Raw genomic sequence first — 25,154 nt, 5'->3', positions numbered from 1 at the left:
TGTACTTCTTTTTTTTTTTCTTTCAATTTTATAGGAAAGGCAAGTGGCAGCTACAGATACTTTGCTGACCTGAGCTGTCAAAGTCTCTCCATGATGCTCTTGCATGCAGTTGGAGATCAGATGGCCACACTAGCCACAGACCTTGGGAACATGTGTCTTGCTGTACTTCTTTCAAGGCAAATTGATTAGTTCTACTCGCAGCCCATGGTATTCAATGTCACTTATTATTTTTCACCAACAACATTATTCATGGCTTTGGTCAGACCCACTTTATTTATCAGAGTGACATCTTTGTGTTTTTTTCCCTTAAAGTTTATACTTTAAACAAATCATTTTATTGGGGGCTTGAACAACTCTTAGCATCCATACATACATCCATTGTGTCAAGCACATTTGAATGTTTATCACCATCATCATTTTCAAAATATTTTCTTACTACTTGAGCACTTGGTATCAGTTCCTCATTTTCCCCCTCCCTCCCATCCTCATGAACCCTTGATAATTTATAATTATTATAGTTTTCCATGTCTTGCACTGTCCAGTGTTTCCCTTTACCCCCTTACTGTCCAGTGTTTCCCTTTACCTCCTTATCTGTTGTCCACCCGCCTCAGAGGGAGGGATAGGTAGATCATTGTAATCGGTTTCCCCCTTCTACCCCCACCTTCTTCTTCCCCTCCTGGTATGACCACTCCCAATATTGGTCCTGAGGCGTTTATCTGTCCCGTATTACCTGTGTTTCCAGTTCTTATCTGTACCCGTGTACATGCTCTGGTCTAGCAAGATTGGTAAAGTAGAATTAGGGACATGATAGTGGGGATGAGGAAGCATTAAAGAACCAGAGAAAAGTTGTATGTTTCATTGGTGCTATACTGCACCATGACTGGCTCGTTTTCTCCTACAACCCCTCTGTAAAGGATGTCCAATTGCCTACAGATTGGCTTTGGGCCTACACCCCACACTTCCCCCATTCACATTGACATGTTTTTTTGTTCTGGATCTTTGATGCCTGATCCTGCTGACACCTAATGATCACACAGGCTGGTGTGCTTCTTCCATGTGGGCTTTGTTGCTTCTCAGCTAGATGGCTGCTTGTTTACATTCAAGCCTTTAAGGCACCAGATGCTATATTTTCCGATAGCCTGGGACCATCAGCTTTCTTCATCACATTTTCTTATGCACCCGCTTTGTCTTCAGCAATCTTGTCGGGAAGGTAAGCATCTCAGAATGCTGGATTATTAGAAAAAAAGTGCTCTTTTGTTAAGGGAGTACTTGAGTAGAGGGCCAATGTCCATCTGCTTCCTTAATACTAAACTTAAAAATATATGTACATAGATCTTTTTACCCAACATCATATCATCAAATATACTTACATCTTTGCATTTTAAAGAGGTCTTTTACAACAGATGTGCCCACAAGAAAAATGCCAAAGAGTACACCGCTTGATTTCCTCACTGATACTTTGAAGGGTGTTGATTGTCGATCCGGGCACAACTTTCACAACTTTGATCCACTTATCATGATTCTTTTTAATTAGCTCAGTTGTAAAGATTTCTATTTTATTTACATTGCAGTGTTGTCCATTTGGTAGGTTGTAGTCCTTGACTCCATCAGTAAGTGCTTCAAATCTGCGTCACTTTCAGGAAGCAAATTGCTTCATCTTCATATTGCAAGTTGCTAGAGAATCTTCCTCCAAACCTGATGGGATTTTCCCCTTTAGCTTGTCCAGCTTCTCAGATTACTTGCTCAGCACGGAGATTTAATAAATATGGTAAAAGGAGACAACCCTGATGGACATCTGTCCTGATTTAAAAGCGGGAGCTTAAGCCAATGTGATGAATACAGCTCCTTGGTCTGTTCCAAGTCAATCCAAACCCTCAACCTGAGAGGAGTGTGATATAGTATGAGATCCATCCACTCGCACATTCAGTACTTTATTACTTATTATTGAGCACACATTCTGAAAAAATTCTTACTCAGAAATTCTGCTGGAGAAAAGAAATACAATAAATAAAATAACTAAGGAATAGCTATAATAGGTGAGATGGAGGTCTGAAGTAAAATAATGTTGGGTACAGGGGTATATAATGCTAGCAAAACAAATATTATTTAACATAAGACAGGTATGTCAGGAAAGGCATCACGATCCAACAAAAACTTTAAAATGCTTCCAGACAGCAAGATTCTGAAGTTTGTAGAGCAACAGCATTACAGACTTCCCATGATCGGGATTATTCACAGTCACGAAGAAAACCGACCATTGGAAGAATCTCGTGCCGTGTAACTGCGGTCTCAGCAAAATGAATTTGGGTGAGACTTCAATCATTGCTCTCTTCTAAATTTCAGAATAAATTCAAAGTTGCTGAAATTCCTTAAATGTAGAATTTCCCTGAAAGGAAGAATTCTTAATTATGTGATTAATTAAAGCTATATGAAATGTTTGTTAGAAAGTAAGAAAAAGAAAACTTGTGTATAAAATGAAGAAAAAACAAACTAAAAAAAAAAAACCAAACTGTCCAGATTTCCCTGAGCAGGCAAAAAGTACAAAATAACATGTTGATGTGGAAGAACAAACTATTCCCATCAAGAGAATGTCAAACATGAGCTCTGTCTCGCTAGTTCCTCCAGTATCTACTAATCGTAGCAGAGTGTGTGGAAGACAATGATAAATGATTCAATGAATGAATAAATAAGCAAATGAATAAGTGAACGAATGTAACAATAAAGGAAAACAAGTAAACCTGTTAGAGAAGGATTTAAGCTAGAGTTTTATGGAGAACAGAGGAAAACATCAAGATAAAAAGATAATCACCAAGTGTAGCAATGAAAGAGCAATCAATGATAAGAAAGTACTCTTTATTTTTCAAAAGAAGCTACCAATAAAATAAGGATAATTACAAGAGGAACCTAGCTATCTAATCCTTATCAGGCAATGTTGGTTTATTAAAAACCAACAACAACACTATCATGAGATCATTAACCTACTCTAACTTATTTCCTCATCAGAAAGATGGGTGGGAACACCTTAATGGCTAAATCTCTTTCAGATATTGATCAGGGTCTCAAGATGTCAAACAAAATAAACAAAGTGGATCTGGCACTGTAAACAAAGGAGATTACCATCTGGAGTTATCAGTGGGCCTTGCAAAGACAGGTTCTACTGTGGGGTCACATTCTGTGTGGACTGATACTGGGGGCCTATTTTATGCCAGGTTCTATTCTGGGCACATGTGACTATGGCAGCAAACAATGCCAAATTCTGTCACCCATACAGTTTACATCGAACTAAAGAAGAAATATACTATTTAGTTAAAGACAATATAACATATTAATAAGTAACATAAATTCAATGGTATTGAGTAGATGCCAACCCACTGAGACCCTAAAATGTAGACTAAAACTCCCCGTGTGGGCAGTAAATCATTACCAGAATAGAAAGCCCCATCTTTCTCTCACGGGGTACCTGGTGGTTTCAAACTGCTGACTTTGTGAGTAGTAGCCAAACTGGTAACCTTAAGAAGTAATATACTGAATAGAAATGTAGAGGGTCACTAGGTAATGATTCAGGATCACAGATAACGTAGGGGGATACATGTTCGGCTGCTAACTACAGGGTCAGCAGCTCAAATCTGCCAGCAGCTCTGCAGAATGAAGATTGGGCTGTCTACTCCCAGTCTCGGAAATCCACAGGGGCAGGATGCCCAGCCTCGGAAATCCACAGGGGCAGTTCCACTCTGCCCACAGGGCCACTATGAGTCAGAACCAACTCTACGGCAGTGTGTTTGTTGTGTGTAGGGAAAGAAGTCATAGTTGTGAAAGATTTAAATGATCTAAACATAACACATTTACAGAATTAAAGCTGTCTCTGTGGAGGTAAATTATTATTAGTGGCATTTTATCATTTTATTAGGGGTTTTATTATTATTATCTCTATCATTTTATTTGGAGAGAAGGTGAATTTTGAATATAAAGAACCTGGTAAGAACTCTAGACAAAAGTCTAGTATGAGGGCGGACTGGCATCTTCAACGGGTGGAGTGCGAATGGCTGGGTAAGGACTGATTGGTGGTGAGAGACAGGTGGAGACCATGTATGTGGTCCTAGGAAATAAGGGCTATTACATTCAGACCCTATAGGATAGCTACAAATCACAATGGACTCAAAATGGCAGCAAGATAGACTTGGTGTTTAAGTCTGATGAAAATCTACTAGAAAATTTGACCTATGTGGTCAATAACATGATCTGATCTACATTTGAAAAACCAGCCTGGGAGCTCATTGGAAAATTGGCTGAAGAGCAGGCAGGAATGTGAAGTCTTATGGCCGTGTTCTGTACTTTTACACGAGTGGTGTGTTCTCTCTTTGTTGGCCTATTCTGAGAAAGGTGGCAAGGATTGTTGCACAATTTTAACAATGGCATCGATATGGCTGTAGTGGACATATAGGAGTATTGAATTGGTGCATGTTTCTCTTTATATTCTCAATGGCGACAAAAATTAAAATAAATAAGTTAAGGGAAAAGGGCGTATCGGGCTTTACTCTAAGTAAGTGATGGATATACCAACTGGTAGTGTCTATTCTTTATAATGATAAACTTTTACATGCTGCTTTTAAAGTATTGCGCATTTTTATGTGCTGTAATTATATCTAGAAATACAGTACAGCATTCGGGAGCCAAGGGATGCAAACTTCTTAGATATAATCAAACAACTTGAAAGAATGAGCTGCTGGGCCTGGAGCTCAGGATGATAGGCTGGGAGATCATTCAGATCAACTGGCAAAACATAGTTCACAAAAACAATTTTCCATATGCAAATTTGGTGAATAGCAACTGGGGTCTTAAAAACATGCAAATCTCCCCCCATGTGAAGCAAAGAGGAATGCATAAAGTCAAAGACCCATGAAAATAATTAATACCAAGAATCCTCTTGATTCTAAACCCCCATAACCTTGAGACCAGAAGAACTAGATGGGACCCGATGGCCAGTCTGGACAGCGCCAAAAGGGATCACAACAGAAGGCCTATCAGTACAGTGAGAGAAAAATGTGAAACCAAACTCAAATTCTTTAAAAAAGAAGAAGAAGAAGAAGAAGAAGAAGGAGGAGGAGGAGGAGGAGGAGGAGGAGGAGGAGGAGGAGGAGGAGGAGGAGGAGAAGGAGAAGAAGAAGAAGGAGAAGTTATTTTTGGTTTGATAGAAACTGGTGGAACCATTGATATTCTGGCTCTTGAAGCCTGGAATTAACTCACCCCAAGTTCACCTTTCAGCCAGCATTATAACAAACAGACCCATATGGCGGGTGGGGGGTGGGGTGGGGGTGGGGGAATGGAACTGCAGGGATGGCAGTAACAGTCAAGAAATAAAATGAACGATTTGTTGAATGAAAAAACAATTTTCTCTATAAACTGTTTCTCCTAAATCACAAGGAAAAGTGAAAGAAAATGTGGTAAAAACCTTATTTTCACAGTTTATGTGTAAGATTTTAAGTTAGTCTATAGGGCAGGCAAAACCCATAACCAAACCCTATGGCACTGAGTCAATGTGGACACAGAGTGACCATACAGATGGGAGTAGGAGGCCTCGAGGCTTGGAATCTTCAGGGAAACTGACTGCCGCCTTTCCCTTGGATGGAATGGATGTGGGAGCAAATTGCTGACCTTTTGCCTGGCACCCATTATTGCCCCCCTGTAATCTGTAAACATCTACTTTACTACAAGGGCTCTTGACCAAACCCACTTCATATCAATCCCTGCATGTGGTTTCTGAGGCTACGTCATGGAGCCCGAGTGGGTACAGGTTATACTGTGGGCTGAGAGCTGCTTGATTGGCACATTGAACCCCCAGCAGTTCTGCAGGAGAAAGACTGGGCTTTCTTGTCCCATAAACAGTTACAATCTCAGAAACCCACAGTGGGTCCCAGTGAGTCAGCATTGACCTGATGGCAGTGAGTTTGGAGGTGTTGTTTTTTAAAAATGTACATTAACATATGGCAAGGACATTTGCCCACTTATGAAAACTTTTACTTTTAAGATACACTGGTTTCAAAAGAACACAATGGAAACATGATAGTGAAATAAAAAACTAGAAATGAATGTGGAATTTATTAATATGATTATGGATATATCTACAGAAAGTCAGTAATATATAATGACAGTTATCAACCTATAGCCAATATATTTGTCAATGGAACTTCAGTAATACTTCAGCAAAGCTTTGGTAGATGCTTTGGGGTCCTGCGACCTAGAGTTCAGAAATCAGTGCTTTAAGGGAGCTTTTAATTATAACAAAATTTTTATTTTTAATTGAACTATCATACTAACCAATCAATTTAGAATGATTTATATTATATTTTCTAAAGTAAGAAACACTTGATTTCATAGCAGTTATTAATATTCTTTATTCTCAGCTATAGAGATCTTCACAAATGTATATAACATGCCTTTGTATTTATCTATATAGGTATCTAACATACCTGATGGGAGAAAGATGGGGCTTTCTACTCAGGAAAAGAGTTAAAGCCCTGGAAACTCACAGGGGCAGTTCTACTCTGTCCTATAAGGTATCTACGAGTCAGCATCAACTCACTGGCAATGAGTTGGGGTGTTTTTGTTTTGAGAACATACCTGTAGGGGCCCCAGTTAAGGTTGGGCTGCTAACTGCAAGGTCGGTGGTTCAAACCCACCAGCCACTCCTTGCAAGAAAGATGAGGCTATCTACTCCCTAAAGGGTTACAGAGGTGCTCTTTATTGACCAAGTTTATTACAAATGCATTTATGGAAACACAGGGGTGCCTGGAACACAGATAGTCCCCAAGGACTCTACCAGCACTGGTTTTCCAGTAGCTGGGGCTTAACATGATGCCACCAGTTGCCTTCACTGCTTGTGTTCAATTTCTATTCTATCACACACACCCCACTATGAATAGTAAACTCATAGTCTTCAATACACACTAATTTTGTTGACATCAGAACAAAAGAGGTCTTTTCCGTTTTTCGTCACACGATGCGTTATTTTTATAATTTTAAGTGAAGGCATTAAATGCATTTCCTCAATCAAATTCCTAGAGTCATCACTGATATTTAGAATTAGATTCCTAAGGCACCCGGAGCTTCATTGCCGCCGGGCCACACCTCCCTCCCCCAAATCTGCAACTAGACGAACAACACACCATCATTGACTTTCGAGTGACAGGAGAAAGGAGCTTACCGTGTAGCCCTCGGCGTACTGCGCAGGTGCCGCGGCGCGCTCGTCCGCCGTGGGACTCAGAGGCTTGGGGTCAGACAGGGAGCGCTGCATCATCTTGGCGCCTTTCGGACTTGGACTTGCCGGGGGACCTTTCGCCATATCCGGATGCAGTACTTTCTGTGGACTCACGTCATCTGAGAGGGTTTTTTCGTAAGGTACAAAGGCTGATTCTAAGGCTTTGCCTGGTGAGAGTGGTGAGATGGGCGAATAAAGAACTTTGGGCGATTTGGGCGGGGAAGGAGCCAATTGTACGGTGGAATCTGCCCGGAGGTGAGTCGAATAGCCGATCTCCAAAGGCGTGGGCCGCTTCTTGTCTTTGGTTGGGGATGTAGCACTCAGATACTGAGGACTTCGCGCATCGGACTCGCCTTCCGTTTGGCACCCTAAGCTACCCCCTTTGTACGTCTTTTCGGGTGCTGAAATGTGCTTAATGATTTCCACCTTGGCGTCCACTCGCGCCCGTATGGAGGGTGTTCGAATGGTCCCCACAGGCTCTGTCTGCACCGAAATCTCAGCTACGGTTTGCACGGCTATGCTGGCGACCTTGGAGGCGGCTTTGGTCCTGTCGGCCTCGGCAGCACCGTCGCCGTACTTGGTTGCGCGCGCTTTCCTCCGAGATCTGCTCGGCAGGTCCCATTCGTCCTGATCTTCATCATCCGTCTGGACACTGGTATCGACACTTTTTTTACTTCGCCTCCTCCGACTGGCATAACTCCTATCGGCTGCTTCTTCGTCGTCAGTCTGCACCCCACTGTCCACTATCTTCTTAAAATTTCGGGGGTCATCTCCCAGATTTTCACCTATCTCATCATACGGTCCGCGAACTTTAGTTCCCGAACTTCGCTTTTTGGGTGGTTTTTCATCTTTGACAACCACGTCGGTGAGAGGTATTTCTGAGACAGTACTCAGGAGGCCAGGGGGGGCGATGTACTGAGTTACACCATCCGACTGAACTGTGTACCAGCCTTGGCTCGGCGGTATTTCAATTGCCACAACGGCTGAAGCTGTAGTGGTTGCTTCCTCGGTCCCCCAAAACTGACCACCTTCGGGGGCAGCATACTGGCCTTCCAGCATCGCCGGCTCGGCCGTGGTCGGTGGAGAGACGGTGTCCGAAGGGTCGTAGTTGTACTGGTAGATCTGGCGGATCTTTTGCTCCTCCAGCTGCTGGTGAAGCTGCTGCTGGAGCTGCTGGATCTGCTCGAGGTGGAGCTGCTGCTGAGCCAGGCTCTCCTGCCTCATCAGGAACTGGGCTTGCCGCTCTTCTTCCTGCTGGTAGAGCAGGTGCTGTTTCATGGACTGCAGCTCCTCCAGCTTTTTCTGCACCAGCATCTTCTCCTGTTCCCGGAACCTCTGGATTTCCTGCCGCTCCCATTCTAATTCCTCAGCAAAGCGCTGCTGCTTGATTTTCTCCAGTTCCAAGAGCTCGCGCTCCAGGTCCAACTGCTGCTGGGGCTTATCTTCTTCAGGGGCAATTACAAGGGCATTCCCATCTTCGGTCACTTCAGAGAACACGTCTGACGCAGCGGTTGCAGTGGGCACAGAGTCTATTGTCTCAGCTGTGAAAGTTTCCATCGCCATGGTTTGCAAACCAGCGTTGATATCAATACCAGCGACTGTCATGTCCGTTTCAGATGCACCTGTGGTCAGGAAATATGATCGAGGCATCGGCTGGCTTTGGTGCAGGGCAGAGAATGAAGTCACTGCTTCCGTGGTGTGCATCCCAGACAAATCCCTCACAGTCGTGCTGAAAATGGAGCCAGGCTGGGTAGTGATAGCAAATGTAGAAGGTACCGGAGTTGCAACGGAAGAATATACAACCCCATTGGAAGACTTCAACACACTCCCCACACCATACTGGGATCCAGGGGGTGGAGTCATCCGTGCTGTGGAATACTGTGGGGTGCTACCCCCACCACCTGCTACGATTTGTCTTGTTTCTGGATATTGACCTGTAGTCTTGATTGAATAATCCATTACCTCACCTGAAATACAGGGCAGAGTTATAGTCCCGTTCCAGAAGGAAGGATGCTTTAGGGGGTTGAAAGCTCTCTCACCTTGATGAACATAATGAGCGAGGCTGCATGCAAATCCACAGGTTAACCTAATTAGATGCGGAAGAAAAGCAACGTTGAACATGCAGGCACATGCAGGCGACTTGAGGCAGAGCGATTTTTTTTAATGAAAAAACAAAACAAAACAAAAAGCGCACATATATTCCAACTATCTTGCCAAAACATCCAAAACAAAGAAAAAGGAGCCACATTTTCATCCTGAAATGAGATGGGGAACACCGTAATGATTGTTCACGGATAGGTCTGCGGCCACGTCATACTGACCTGTAGTAATTCTCCCTGAAGTTAGATCTACGGCGGCATCGGGTCCTCCAGAATAATCAAAAGCGTTTTTACTTTTATAGAAAAAGTGTCCCGCTTCTGCTAAGTTAGTGTCGGACATAGAAGGTTTCATTCCCCCAATCCCTCTGTAACCATGTGGCCCCGACCGATTGTACTGATAGTGGTCATCCCTGTAACCAAAGCGATCTTCGGGGAGAGTAGTGGCAGGAGGCTGAGCTGTGCAACTCCTGCCGAAAGGTAGCCTATAAACCACATCACAGCACACTGCTCTTCGCCCAGCAGTCAGATCAACAGGCCTTTCATCGTCTTCTATTATTTTGGTCACGGTACTTGCAGTAGATTCATCCACTGTTACAATAGTTCTATGAGACTTCGTGGTGCTGAGATCCACGGCTTCTCCATCAGCGAGTCCCTGGGATGCGTTATCAGTCCATCCATTTGTAACGCCAACGGGAGGCACAGTGACGGGCTTCGTAACAGCAGGTGCCACTGCGTGAGCTGAGGTACTTAGGGATAAATTTATGGGTGCGTCCTCCCGAAGGGTCGGAAAGGCTTGGCAACTTGGTATCTTGTACGGGGGCTCAGCAAACTTGGATTTCGTTAGCTGCAGGGGTGCTGTCATTGGAGGCTCTGTACCCACAAAGCTTTCGGCGCTGGTGAGAGAGCTAGCACTGGCTGTGCAAGTGACAACTGTCATTGCGTCTGTGGGCAGGGATCTCGGGGTCATGACGGAGGAGGCCGCACTAAGATTCACAATGGACGGCTGCACGGTACTCATTTGTCTTCCATAAATGTCACTGGATTTGGTCTGTCTGCTCACGTCCGCTGTAGAAGTAGAAAGATCCACACATTTCTCAGTTACTTTAACGTCTACCTTTGGGACTGTACGCAGGTCAATGACATCACCGACAAGTGGCAGTTTTCCATTTTCCTGATACCGATGCTTCTCTAAATGTCGGGCATCTAGAGCCAGGGGCTCGGGAGGGATGGCTATGGAGACGCTGCTAGTAACAACACCAGGGACTTCACTTTTACCTGCTGGAACCTCAACCGTGGAACCCTCCGCTGTGAGAAACTGCGCACCTGAAGGTGGGGCTGGTTGAAAAGAAGAAAGGGCTGGGACCGGGACAGCAGAAAATGTCTCCAAAGCTCCTGGCATGTACAAACTCTGCTCTAAAGAACTTGGAATGGTTGCGGCTGTCGCAGGGGGAATTACAGAAAACACTGGGTCGATGGAAACCAGCTCTTTGGGGGGTGAGCCTAGAGGCCAACTTGTAATGACATGGCCAGCTGACGAATCTGTTGGAGTCCCAGGTTCGGATGGCAATGTGATGACCACGTACGTTTCCATGAGGGATTTGGAAAACCTGGGTGAAGACTTGTTAGAGTGTGGGGAGAGTGGGGAGGTGGGGGAAGGCAATTTATAATCTGCTGATGCCACTAAATTCAATGTCATACTTGAAGTTAAAGGTAAACTGGCAGGTTGGAGAGGTGTGTCTGTGGATTTTTGTGTCGATGTTGGAGGCTGAATAACTGCCGGTTTGGGAGCAATTGGAGGCTTGCTTGGCTCAGCCCTATGCGTAAATACAAGTCCAGTTGGAATTGAAGATGGCTTAGGAGGTACAGGCGGAGGTGCTGTGGTAGTTGTCCTTGCTACAGGTAACCCATTACCCTTCAGAAGAGTTGGGGTCTCTGCAGTAGCTACAGCATCAGCCAGAGGGCTCACGGTGGACGCTGGAGTCACCGAAGCTGTCACAGGTACCTTCTTTCTAGGATAAATTGTTGGTTTAGGGGACGTTGGTGGAGGAAGTGGGGGTGGGGGTGGAGGAGGTGGGGGAAGAGGAGGAGGAGGAGGAGGAGGGGGAGGAGGGGGAGGAGGGGGAGGAGGCTGTGCTGATGTGTCTATGGAAGAACTTCTGAAGAACGGGCGAGTTTTGGTTGGAGGAGAGAAAATCGGGCTGCCCGATGGTGACTGAGACACAAGTTTCGCTTGGCTAAAGCCCTCTCCGGATATAAAACGTGTGGCTGAAACTTGCTCTTTCTCTGCAAGAGGTTGTAGGGAAGAAGGTGTAACACCAAATGTAATGTCAGATGCGGCTATTTCTGTTAATTCCATTTCGGAGTCCTTGTGATCCCTGTAAGCTTCTAAAACATCCAGAATCACCCCATTCCCAGTTTCCTCCTTGGCCTTCCTCACTGGGTCTTTTTCAGATCTAGAGACGTCAGTGGAAATCGTGTCAGCAGCATGACCTTCACGTTTCCTTCCTACAGTTTCTGGGAGAGAAGGTGCCATATCAGGGAAGGAAATTGTAAGATGGTCAGCACTAGTCCTACCATCTGCTGCGGCAGCTCTATCTAATGGCATGCTTATTTCTTCTGGGTAATCAATAATGCTGCCTGGAAAATAAGTTGATGAAGAAATTTCTTCAGAATCTACAAATTTAGCCACTACTTCCACTGGCTCCGTGTAAGCTGTACTTAGGCTATCGAAGGTCGTAATCGGAGAGGAGCTGTCTGTGGTACAGACTGACGAGACAGATGATGTGAGAGAAGGTGTGTCGGATGGTGGGACAGAAGTAGCACTCTCTGAGGGCTCAGAGTAGGTTAAAATCAGTGATTCATGAGCAATTATTTCTTGAATTTCTCTTGTATAATCAGTAACATATTCATCCTCAATTTCTTCTGCTGAAAAATGTTGGGTTATTTTAACATCTGGAATCGAGAGCGTTGCGCTACTGGTTGAGTCGGTAAGAGACGCAGCTGAGAGAATGCTGGATGTCATGGATGCATCTGGTCCCCGGTCAAAGTCCAGGCTGGACTCGGCAACATCCTCCTCCGTGGGGGGCTGACTTGCAATGGATCCAGGTGTCAGCTGCCTCTGTTGTCTCTTCATGAGCTCTTCATAAGCAGCATCAGCATCTAATAATGTTTTTTCTTCACTGGTGGAAGTTACCATACTGCCAAGATCCACTATCTCGTGGCTCTCTGGGATGATGTAGGAACTTGAAACAATATCTTCTCGAGGCACAACAGAATGTAAGCTCTCTAACTCATAAAACTCTTTCTGTAGGTCTGTGATTTTCTGCATGGGGTCTTCATAAATCTGTTCCGGAAGCCTTATTTTTTGCTCTCTCCCTTTCTGCTGCATAAATCCATTTTCTTCTTCTTGCCTTGTCAACAAACTGCCCTCCATCGATCCATTGTATGTATCCTCTACTAAAGACTCATAAATATAATCCTCTATTAGCATCCCTCCATATAAGGGCTCTTTTTCAAACACTTCGTCGCGCTCATTTGCGGCCGGGAAAGCTTTATATTTGTGGGATTTCTGTATCATTTCTTCATACATCTCCTCCGCACTTTTTAATGCCTTTTGGCCACCTTCTCTCTGCATAACAGATGCCTCGTCTGTTGGAGAGTATAAAGACACAGCTGTGGGCAATTTATAAACTTTTTGGACTTCTATTATTTTTTCTGGGCTTATTTCAAAGCCCTCTGGGTCCGATTCGATGCTCGGCGAATACTCCGAGCAAGAGGACCGGTGGAGTTCCTCCATTTCTGCCGCCTGCCGTAATTCTTCCGTCGGGGAGGCGTCTTCAATGGGCGAGAGATTGCTCGGCGGTGTCTTGGGCCGCTCCCGTCTTCTCTGCGCTCGAAGCTCGTCTTTGTCTTTCTTGGATTTTTTGCTGGAACTCTTTCTTTGCTGCTGCTCCAACTCGCGCTGCTTTTCCTGCTCCTTTAGGAACTCCTCCTCCTCTCTCAATTCTTCTTCCTCGGAAGAATCTTCAATAGTGGGGAGGAGAGGGCCGTGGGGCCTGTGCCGAGCTTTGCGCTGCTGCTTGCCCTCCCCTTTTTTGTGACTTGGGCTACTGTCGCTGTCCTCATCAAGTGAGGACACCGATGTGGGGGACGTCCCAGGGGTGAAGCTGGAAGCGTGAAGACTAGAGGATCCTTCCCCTCTGGACCTGTCTTCTGGGGAGTCTGTCAGGCTTTCCATTTCCAATTCGGGCTCTTCATCGAAATAGAGGGTCGTTGTTTTCTGCGACGACTCTGTAGAATACTTATCGGCAACCGTGCTGTTGAGTTCAATCGTTTTAAATCTCCGCAGCCCTCCCCCTCCAGCAACTGCGTGTTCCTCACTCTCCTGGCTTTTCGTTTCTCTGTATTTCAGTTCAGGGCTGTCATCAAATGTCTCATCGTCTTCGTCGTGCCACGAATGACGTCTCCCTGCCTCATCATCGAAGTTTGCGCTACTTTTTCGTGTCAGTCGCTTGTGTTTCCCTGCCGTGGCTTTCCCTCTCCCTTTCACGTCCTCCTTCTTCTGGCTCTCCAGACTGCTACTAAGCTCTTTGAGTTGGCTCCGAATAAACTCATCATCTTCAGACCCAGAAGCGTCTTCATCAGCACTCATTTCTATGATCTGCTTTCGAATGAAGTCCTCCTCGTCGCCGGATCCTTGACTGTCTTCCTGCTTATACTCATCGCTGCTGGAGGACCCAACCCTGGCCCTCCGTTTCCTGGGCGGAACCGGCGAGTTCTCACTTTCACTGCTGTCTTCCACGGAGTCGTAAGGCTGCCTCGTCGCCGCTAGATCATCAACAAATTCAAACTTCTCCTTATAGTCCTTTCGGGAAGGCATGTCTTGTGGGCTCTCCTTTTGTAAGGAATCCTTTTCTCCCTGGCTTTCCCGGAGTGCCTCTCCTGATCCAGCCGTTTCCAGGGTTGCAGAGAAGGCCGGGGTTTTCTGTGGGTCCTTAGGTTGCTCGGGAGCAACTCCCAGGGGATCTGTTTTCTTCTCCGGTTTTTCATCAACTAGTGTACTAGTCTGAGCTTCCAAAATGGACAGGACAGTACTTTCCAACTTAGCCAAATCGGAGGGGCTGGAGGGGCTGCTTTCTTGTGAAAAAGAGTCCTTTTTGAGGCCCTTGAGCAAATCCTTTTCATCACTTGGAATAAGGCTTGGGATTTCACCAAGTGAACTTGATATTCCATCGGAAGAATAGCCTGTGTCACTGAGACCTTGGGGGCTTTTCGGCTGCTGAGAACTTGAAGTGTCTGATTTGTCATCTTCCTTTTCCTATCAGAGAGGAAAAGACACAGGAGACTTAACATGGTTAAACTAAGAACTTGGCCTTTCCAGCACTTCCGATAACTATCAAAAAATTAGAATTCACTATAAGAACTTTGTAAACCATATACCAGTATAAAAAACAAACACAAACTCAAGTGCACAAAAAGGAAAGATACTTTAAATGTATTAATGCAAGTTTTCATTGAACCGAAGTTTAATTTATATTCTTTCAATGATATTTTTTTTATTCCAATGATACTCAACCCTTTTGCATTGTAGTGCCACTGTCATTTCATATCATAATAGCATCATTTCAAAAATAATTATGTTTCTATGAATACTGACTCTAGGATGGGGTTAAAATTATGGGGGAAAAGAAAGAAAGAAAACCATGCCACTAACATGAGTAACACTTTGGATTAAAACTTTTGGTTAGGCAAAGTGCATGGGCAGGGAGGAAAAGCAGAGAATGAACTTTGTGTCTGGCTACAGTTTAGGACATGCTATAGAATTTAATTAACAAAAATAATCAGGTAATATGGCTATAATGTCATTGAAGATAATTCCCTAGTGCAGGGGCTACATCAGAAGGACTTAACATCGAGGTCCCACTGAATGAACTGAGCCATGCCTCAAAGCTACCTGCACCCTGTACTGAGGACTGGGGTACTTGGATGGGAGACGAAGCAGAGTGGCTGCCCCAGGACTGTGGAGTGGTGGAACCCCAGGCTTGGTGGGTGTCCACTCAGAAGGTATCCAGGATCACCATGCATGTAGCACCTCGATGCCCACCTTACAGTAGCATGAACCGTGCTGATCTATTGAGCAGGGTTCTGCACCAGGAAGACTTGATCCAGGAAGGTCCCCATACTTAGGGTCATCAGTCCCCATACTTAGGGTCAACAGAGCCTGATTGAATTGGACATTGAACTATGTAGGGCAACGACTCCTCAGCTGCAGCTGAAGGTGGCACTGTACTCGCATAGACCCCTCATACTGACTGTGTCTGGAGTGCTTGGTCATTGATGATGATAATAGTGTAATCGACTTATACCCCAGAGTGGTGATCGACAAAGCTGGGCTTGTAGCTTTCCCCCCCCCCCCACCCCCCGCTCTCTCTCTCTCTCTCTCTCTCTCTCTCTCTCTGTGTGTGTGTGTGAGTGCTCTGATTGTTTGGTTGCTGGTTGGCTTATTGCTACTATTGATGCTGCTGTCTTATAAGGTTTTGATTTTATTACAACTGCCCAAGTAAACCCAAGGTGTGCAAATCGAGATGGACAAGCACATGGAGTCTGGACTACTTAACTCTAGCCCCAATTCAAGAACAGTTAGTTTTGATAACATGGCCCTGCTCAATACTCTCCTTCATGACATGATCACTGAAGATAAGTGTGCTATAGCAAAGTGTGGTGAAGAAAGTAGATGGTGCCCAGCTATTAATCAGAATAGTGTCTGGATCTTAAAAGACTGGTATTCAATCAAGTAGCCATCTAATAGATGATTCAACTAAGTCCACATATAAAAAGCACACCAGCTTTTGTGATCCAAGTTGACAATTATAACATTTTAATATCGTGAAGGGAAAAGTGTCAGAGATAAAATTTTGAATACCCAATTTATAGAAGTCTCTGGAAGGCAGTGGGAGCCCCCAAACCATCTGCAGAGTATATAGTCAGACTGAGCTGCTGGCAGATCACCCCTAGTCACAGGCAAGAATCTCAAACAGCCTTATGATCTGGCAGAGACCATGTTTACCTTGATTATGCTGGACTGAACTCAATAGTTGGCCCGCTTGACCTCCCTATAGACCCAGCCAGAATTTGTTCTGGGTGCAAGTATCTCTTACTTCCTCCACGACAAAAATTTCTTCCCTGGTTTTTTGAATGTTGATGGGGTCTTTTCTTCTTATTCATTATTTATATTTTTGCTTTTATGTTATCATTATTTTATCACCACCTTATTTCAATTTTTTTCCCTGTGGGGTTTCCCAGTTTGTGAAGCACAGGAAGAGTGGATGCATTGTGACAACTGATAGGGGAATTAGGGTTGGGGGGTGGGGGTAGGAAGGGAAGGGAATTTAGAGAGTATACAATGAAGGTGGGAGTGGGGAGAAAACTGATTGTTGATTGCACAACTCATTTGAACAGCGAGTTAACCATGTGGGGAGGGAGGGTTCAAAAATTGATGTGGTAATGGTTGTACAATTCTTCTAATATGATTGAATGACTGTACTGTTGAATTGGATGATATATAAATTAAGTGCAAATAAAACCGTTGGGAAAAAAAGATAAATGCCCCTCCGATCTCAAAGAATTTCTGATTAACTTAAAACAGACACTGATTTATAAAGGTATTATGAAAGCTCTAAAATACTCTATATGCTTGGTAGGATTGTTAACACTCTGATAATAATATTATCATAGGATAGAGGACATTATATAGGGTACTAATAATATCCTATATTATTATATCCTGTACTATATATCCTATGTATCCTAGATTATATAGGATATTAATCATATTCTATAACAATTGGAATGAATGTTTAGGAATCCTTTTTTAAAAAATCATTTTATTTGGGGTTCTTACAGCTCTTATAACATTCCAGACATCAATTGGATCAAGTATATTTGTACATATATTTCTATCATCATTTTCTAAACATTTACTTTCTATTTAAATCATTGGTATCAGTTTCTCTTTTGTTTAGACATTCTTAACCTTAAAAAATATATATGCAATAATAGATCTGACTCGCAACTTATGTTAAAGACAAAAGTCCAGTTAGTGTTTTGTGGAGTTGCTTATCAACTTTTTCTCAACATCCCACCTCTTAATCATTTCACAAACATCACTTATAAATGCTTTTGATTTTCAAAATGGTTGTTGAGTTAATTATTTATCTTGATGCTATTTAAAAGCCAACTCGCTTTTAGGAGCAAAAGAGCTAACTTTTCATGCGTGGCAGTAGAGGCCTGTTAGAAGCTAGGGAAAGTACTCATTAGGCATATAACAGCTTTGGCCTTGCTAATTGTTTAACAAAGCCACAGCAACAATTTTGGTTCAAGAGTCGGAGGGGTCTAAGAGAAAAATGGTAAAGATTGAGACTGTTTGTGCAAGTGCAGATGGAAATGTCTGTGGTGGAGAGGAAAATCAAAAGAAAACACAAATCTAGATTCCAGGATGAGTGAGAATGGAGTAGCACAATGTCCATTGTCGCTAAGCAACAAAGGGACCAATGAAGAGCTGCATCAGGACAGCCTGGATCCGATGCTGGTTGATGTGCCACTTTGATTTCACTAAGTCTGCATCTAGATTTATTTCAGGAGGTGTGTATGCATGGGCTCCTTTGTCCTCATGAAGCTCAACTGTACTAATGCCAGGCTGCACAACGCCTAGGCCATTTCCTCCTGCCATTTGTTTCAGCTGCAAGATTCTTGAACAGAATTGCTACTGACTTGATACTTATTTCACTATGTGCTTGTTATGGATTAAATTATATCCCCACAAAATAAGTGTTGGAATCTTAAACCAGGTATCTGTCGATGTAATGCCAATTGGAATAGGGTTCCATTTGTTATGTTGATAAGGGAATTGTTCAGTGAATCAGTGTAGTGTGTTTCCTAAACCTAATCCTGTGATGACTTCTAAGTTATAAGGAACATCACAGACTCAGACCAGCACCCCTAAAGTGAGGGAAAGAGAATATAAAATAGAATTATTGTGCATAGAAATCATTAAGTAAAATAAAAGAGAAACAGGGGAAAATGAGGAACTGATGCCAGGGGCTTAGGTGAAAAGCAAATGTTTTGAGAATGATGAATGTACAAATGTGCTTTGCATAATTGATGTATGTATGGATTGTGATAAGAGTTGTATGATCCCCTAATAAAATGATTAAAACATAACAATAAAATAAAAGAGAAACTATAGTTTACAACAGAATCTGACTGTCCTACTGACATTTTATCAAAGTAAAATTAGGACCAGATAAATATAATGAAGCAAAGGGAATTAAGAAATATTAGACAGAAGACTAATAAATATAGATATCAAATTGCCTACTCTACAACCCCCTTACACACATTTCCTCAATGTGGTCATGCTATTGATCTCTCCAGATTATAGGCAGTCTCGGTGTATAATTGGGTGAGTATTTGGGCACTATTGCACCCAGGCAATTTAGGGCTCAATAAAATGCAACATGACAATCTATTGCTTTGTCAGCAATGTATCCTAAGAAGTCAATAATAGTGCAAAATAAGAGAACAGACAGAACAGACGAGGATTGAAAGCACAATACATACATAGAGTCTTGTCTACTCTGATTACTCAACCTTCAAAAGGGTATCAGGAGTGCTGACAATCTAGACTAATATAATCCTAGGATCCATGTGAGATTGGCAAAATTAGGCTCACTTTATCCTGAATTTCTCTATCTTCTGAAATAAAGGGTTAGGAATCTTCTCTGTTATTTCAACAATGGATAGTTATATAAAAGCTTAAAAGAAGAAAATAAATATATGAAGCTACTAAAAGATATGGTAGAGTTTAATGAAGTCAACAATTTCAAATGCTTAATTTAAAAATATATGTATATAATATACGCACATAAGTGCATATAAAAGCTCTGGCTTTTTAATTTATGCATCATTCTCCTTACTGGAAGAGTCAAGTAGAAATTGGTGCTATTCATTATTCCTTTCCCTTTAAAAATAGTAGTACAAGTTAGATGACCTCTGAATTTTTTACATAAGAAACAATTTGCCTGCAAATTTATTTGCCATTTCTGATGTAGGCAGTGAATGAGAAAATCCATAATTGAATCGTACATTTATTTTAAATAGCAATGTCATTTTTAGGTCCCCCGAGGAACACATTTTCCCTAATCTTCAAAATGCATTTATCATCAGACACCATTGATATTATTTTTATTATATGTATTCATATAGAAAATTATGGCTACTGGAGAGTTTCTAGAGGATGACACATTACCCCCAATCCACGTTATTTTAGATTTATTTTTTACTTGATAAGCTCAGTGGCTGAAGAATCCCACTAGCTTTTCTTTTCAGTCTCCACTGCCACTGTGGGATGGTGAGCCTGTCTGAGAGGCAAGGATACACTTGGCCCACTGAAGCTCTTCTCATGCTGGCAGGTCTTGACAAGTTCATTACAAAGGAGAAAGTGATAACCCATGCCTTCCCTTTCACGAACTTGTAGCCTTTCACATCGAAGGCAGACAAAGGGACCAATGAAACACTAATGGAGTATGGAGCTGAACTCTAGAGGAAATATAAAATTGTGCCAATAATGGAATGTTAAGGTATTTGTCTAAATTTCCCGGGAGTAATTTATTTTGGATAGACCAAAATAAAGGGCAACACCAAACCAGCCAAACAATCAAAAATAACAAACACCCTTTAATTATTTGTATAAAGTAAATGTGGGTCAGCAAAGATGATTAGTCTGAGTGTTGTAAATTTGGAGATAATTGAAAGATGAGAGCTGTTGCTGGGGCTATGGGAGAAAGATGGTATTACCACCATGCATGCTGATAATAGAATGTTGTTTTTTTTTTAAACACGAAACATCTAATTATTCTCACCGTATATGAGGGGGCTTTAAAAAGTTCATGGAAAAAAGGAATTAAAAGAGAACTGAGTTTTTCCATAAACTTTTAAAGCCCCTTGTATGTTTATGTAACACTAATATACAACTACTCCATATAAATCAATACTAATACCTGGATCACTATAATCAGCAATAAAAGTGCATGCACAGGATTTAAATTTTTCCCTTAAAGAGTTTTAATGCTTCAATAATATATTTTGACTGCAGGTGTAAGGAGCCCTTGTGGAAGAGCGTGTTACGAATCAGGCTACCAAATTCAAAGTTAGCCGTCGGAAACCACCAGCAACTCCGCAGGAAAACGATGTCTCTTTCTGCTCCCATAAAGATGTACAGTTTCAGAAACATAGAGGGCAGTTCTGTTGCCTTAGAGGGTCACGATGAGTCAGAATTGGCACGATGGCATGACGTTTATATGCGGTGTCGACGGTAGGTGCACAGTGAATCATGGGAGAGCTGGACCTCAACCATGCTGCTCCATTTCTCTGGGTCTGGCAGGTTTTCTGCCTCTAACAGATTGCAGTTCTTACCACTTTCCTGTTGCTCTTTTTAGTGCAAAACATTTATTTCATTTCTGTCAAATTTCTGTATTACACAAGTTCTGGCTTTCATAACTTTTATAGTCTTTTGTTTAAATATCGTTTAAAAAGAGAGAAATTGGTGACACGAAATTTTAAAACACCAAAATAAATTAGCATGTACCTTTCAAACTGCTTATTACATTCCAGACTGAATTTTATTTCCAATAAAATAAAACATACTTTGAAAGACAGGAGTAGATAGATAAAGTGATATTGCAACAAAGTAAAGTAAATGTCCTACAGTAATAACATGTATGACATGGGTAACAAACACGTGATTAAAAGTATAAAATATATAAAGAATAAAATTACACTGTGCTCGGGATTATCACAGGAGCTGTGAAGAGAGAAATAATTTGAAGACTGGAACAGCAGTGTGCTGAATGTATCACAGAGGGGGGCAAGCATCATATATAGTGATTAACTTCACACCCAAATAACTCACTGCCACCGTGTCAATTCAGACTCATCATGACAAGGTAAAACTGCCCCAATGGATGGGTTTCTGAGGTTAACTCTTATGAAAGTAGAAAGCCTCATCTTTCTTTGGCAGAGCAGCTGGTGGTTTTGAACTGCTGACCTTGCAGTCAGCAGCCCAATGTGACTCCTTGAAGAATTCCTAACTGGACTAGAATCCTAGATATGGGACGTCCTTGCTTCATGATCTAGATCACTACAATTCAGTTTTCTCCTCTGTGAAATAGATATTATAATAACCCATCTCATCAAGTAGAAATATGTGGAGACGGTGCTAGAATATAATAAGTCAACTAACGGTGTTACTTTTATTATAAAGAGAAAGAGACTTAACTAACATAGAGAGGTTAGCAGCGGGACATCTGTCTGCCACTAGGGAAAATATGAGCAGACCCCATGGAGGGGGTAGCATGAGGGGCCTGGACATCCAGGTAGGATTTTCTGGTGGAGCAAATGTGACAGTTACTGCCAGTAGACATTGAGGAAGCATCTAACGTAAAGAATCAAAAGGGAGACAGCACCAAGCTGCATTCAGAAACCACACATAGGCACATTTAGCTGTTTTTAAAAATTTTTTTATATTTGAGTAAATTTCAGAGGACTGAGAGGTCACGTTGTCACGTAAACAGGGATTTCCACAGTGGGATTCAGTACCCTGGTGAGTATGCAAGATGACCTAATAAACTGCAAGGAAATGCGAGCATTTTCATTGTATTTAATTTTTCTCCAAAGGAGGAAATGAAATGAATTATCGTCATTTTGATTCATATAATTCCGCAAGTATTGTCATTTAAGTCAGGTGACCCAGCGTCTGTGAGGAATCGTGGAAAGAAACGGGGAGTTTAATCTGAGACATTGCGATGAGGACACCATTACTTCATGTGCTCCCTTCTGGGGAATTAGCTTATTGAGCAGTCAGAGGTAGACTTGTGGATTATACTTAATTTAGCCTAATCAGACTTTCCTATAACAGGTAAATTACATAAAAATATTCCTACAAAGAGATCAAGGGTTAAATAAAACACTGTGTAAGAACTATATATACTCCATTTTGTTTAACACACATTACTAAAATGACAGGATTGTATTGTTACAAGTGTCTCATCAGCACCATCACAAAGAAAAAAACTGGTGAGCAGTTTAAGTCGATTTGACATGAAGCTGCCCAAAATGTTTGACATTAATAAGAAAATGGTTTGCATCTATTTTTACATCTATTATCACAAATAACCAATTCTAATATGAAAACACCTAGCATGCTTTGGAATTATAACTAATGAAGTGACATATCATAAATCTTTAAGATTTGAAGTGAATGAGTATTGCAGCATTTTATAAATTTTCACTAAATTTAATAAACATTTACTCGTTCTTATATTTTTTATTTAATAGTACAAGACAAAAAAAGAAATAAATGCACATCAGGGGTGAACAAGTGTCCTTTTTTACTACAGAAAAAGTGCTAATAATGTGGAAAATAATGATAGCAAACCAAACTACACTCCTTTGTCAGAAGGCATTGCTGGTAGACACAAAGAAGTCATTGAAAGGGGAAAAAAAGAACAAATTTTAAGTAGTAAAATATTTGGTAATGGAATTAGAGATATTTCAGCTTATAATGTATTATTATAATACAATAAACTTTCAGCTTATAATATAGTTTCTGGTTTAATATTAAAATACTTTCAAAATTACTATTGTGAGTCCCTACCAAAAAAAAAAAACCTGGCTTCAGTATCAAGTAACTTCTTTAACAAAGGTATATATATATAACTATCTATGTATATATATGACTTATAATGAAAAAAACTTGAGAACTGTCAAATCTGATCAGAATCATTTACAAAGTAATATTGGCTAAGGTTAGAGAAATGCAAATTCATTTATTTGCAATTTGTTAGAGGTATGCCAGAATTGGACAGAAAATCTCAGGATGTTAAGGATTCTACATCATATATAGTAACCAGACTAATATATCTTGAAGAATAACCAGTATTTTTATATTGAAATGGAAATAAGTATGAAATTTTAACCACATAGATTTGACATATATTTCATGGGAAATTAGTTGAAAGAGCATTACGATGTGAAGATTTAATTATTTAAAATAAAAACTGAAGAATTCCACAGTTGTCTAACTATAGAAACAGAAGCTGGATTAATAAATGCCTAGGGACATGGAAGGAGAGGTGGGGGAACGGGGACCTAACAAGTATGAGTGGAAAAAGAGAAGAAAATGTTCTGACTTGGTTGTTGTGCTAATTGCACAATCGTTGACATTATTGAACTACTGAACTCGGCGATATGCAAATTTTATGTCACTAAACTATTAAAACAAGAAAACGATGGTATAGAAACAACCATTTGAAGTGGCTATGTGGTAATCATCATGACATTACTGTAAAGTATGTGAAGCATACATAGGTACTACGGTAAGTTATGATATGTATCACTTTCAAAAGCTCTCATGTCTACTAACTTAAAACCTTTGAAATAGAATACTTTGATCTTTTATAATGCTACCTATTAAATATCCAGAAAGAATATAAACACTGATTATCAATAATACGCTACATTATAGTTCATTAGCAACCTGGTGGTGCCCATCTGTGACAAAGAATAGCACTGGGATCTTAAAGGCTCGACTTCAAACAAGCATCAAGCTAAGGGAGGCATCAACTAAGTCCACATGGAAGAAGTCGCAGCCTGTGCGATCCAAGGATGGTGAATAATGAAATCCGAATCTCAAGGAGGCTACGGATGGCAGACAAACTCAAACTCCATTTGCAGGTTCCCACATGGATAAAGTGTCCCCTCTGACCAGCCTCCCGGGATGTGAATAGCCTTCTCAGAAAGAGGACATTGTAAAGTGGATCGTGGAAAGGTGAAAAATGTACCCTCTTATTATTTCACCCATTTTAAAGTTGTTTCTGTTTTTGATATTTTCTTTCTTTTTGATTGGGGCTTTCCATGTTTAATTTGCCATTGTTCTTGTTTGTTTATTTCATGTTTTTGTTTTGTATGATTTACTGTATTATGTATTTTGATTTCAAATGAGATTCCTTTGGGCAGCCTGTGTTGTGGGAATCCTGGTTGGTGTAACCTTCTATTTATCTTTTCCCTCAAGTTTCGAGTGAGTGAATTGACTGTACTTCTCTAAGGTACAAACTCTTATTAGTGGTTACACTGTATATATGTTTAATGTATAATTAAAAAATATATATATATATAGATTTCGAGGTTGCAAAATAAAAAACTTGATGGGGTGCATAATCAAAATACTTGTTTCTTGTTTCATTTATATTTACAAAGCAATAGAGACTTATTAGAAATGTCTAAGTGATAGAGTTAAATGATCTAAACTGTGGCAAACAATGACCTAACAAGTCTATCCCAGAAAGGTGAAAAATAGAAGGTATGGTAATCAGGAATCATATTATTCAAATTTGGAGAAAGCCAGAAAAGCCATAACTAGGGTACTGACTAGTCTTAGGAATAGGAAACAATGGAAAGAAGTGTGATAAATTGTATGTGGGAGGCAAAGGACAGTCAAGAAGAACAGGAAGATAAAAACAGTGACCATGTCACTAGGGACTGAGTGAATGATGCTTGCACTGTCAGAAACAGTCTAGGCAGAAATGGCTTTTATTGAAAAGTGGGTAAGATTAGCTTTGTTGAATTCTAGTTTACCATGAAACTACCAAAAAATTCACTGCACTCAGTCAAATCTGAATCATACTGACCCTGTAGGACAAATGCCCCTCTGAGTTTTTAATACACAGAAAGCCTTACCTTTCTCC

General features: G+C 41.5%; 1 protein-coding gene and 1 non-coding gene across 2 annotated transcripts in view; both read right to left on the bottom strand.

Moving 5' to 3' along the window:
* Positions 1-25,154, bottom strand: part of PCLO (piccolo presynaptic cytomatrix protein) — a 367,625-nt gene that overhangs the window by 171,568 nt on the left and 170,903 nt on the right. The window contains exons 6-7 of the mRNA XM_075557645.1: positions 9,577-14,671; positions 7,202-9,222 (exon numbers count right to left, since the gene is read on the bottom strand). Coding sequence (XP_075413760.1) covers positions 7,202-9,222; positions 9,577-14,671 — 7,116 coding nt within the window. The remainder of the gene's footprint in view (positions 1-7,201; positions 9,223-9,576; positions 14,672-25,154) is intronic.
* Positions 27-156, bottom strand: LOC142457589 (small nucleolar RNA SNORA44). The gene has a single exon (XR_012786295.1). It is a non-coding gene; the product is annotated as a small nucleolar RNA SNORA44 (small nucleolar RNA).

The sequence above is a fragment of the Tenrec ecaudatus genome, chromosome 9, assembly GCF_050624435.1.
Source record: "Tenrec ecaudatus isolate mTenEca1 chromosome 9, mTenEca1.hap1, whole genome shotgun sequence".
Lineage (NCBI taxonomy): Eukaryota > Metazoa > Chordata > Mammalia > Afrosoricida > Tenrecidae > Tenrec > Tenrec ecaudatus.
The sequence above is the reverse complement of the archived record's forward strand: the minus strand, read 5'-3'. Positions and strand labels throughout refer to the sequence as shown.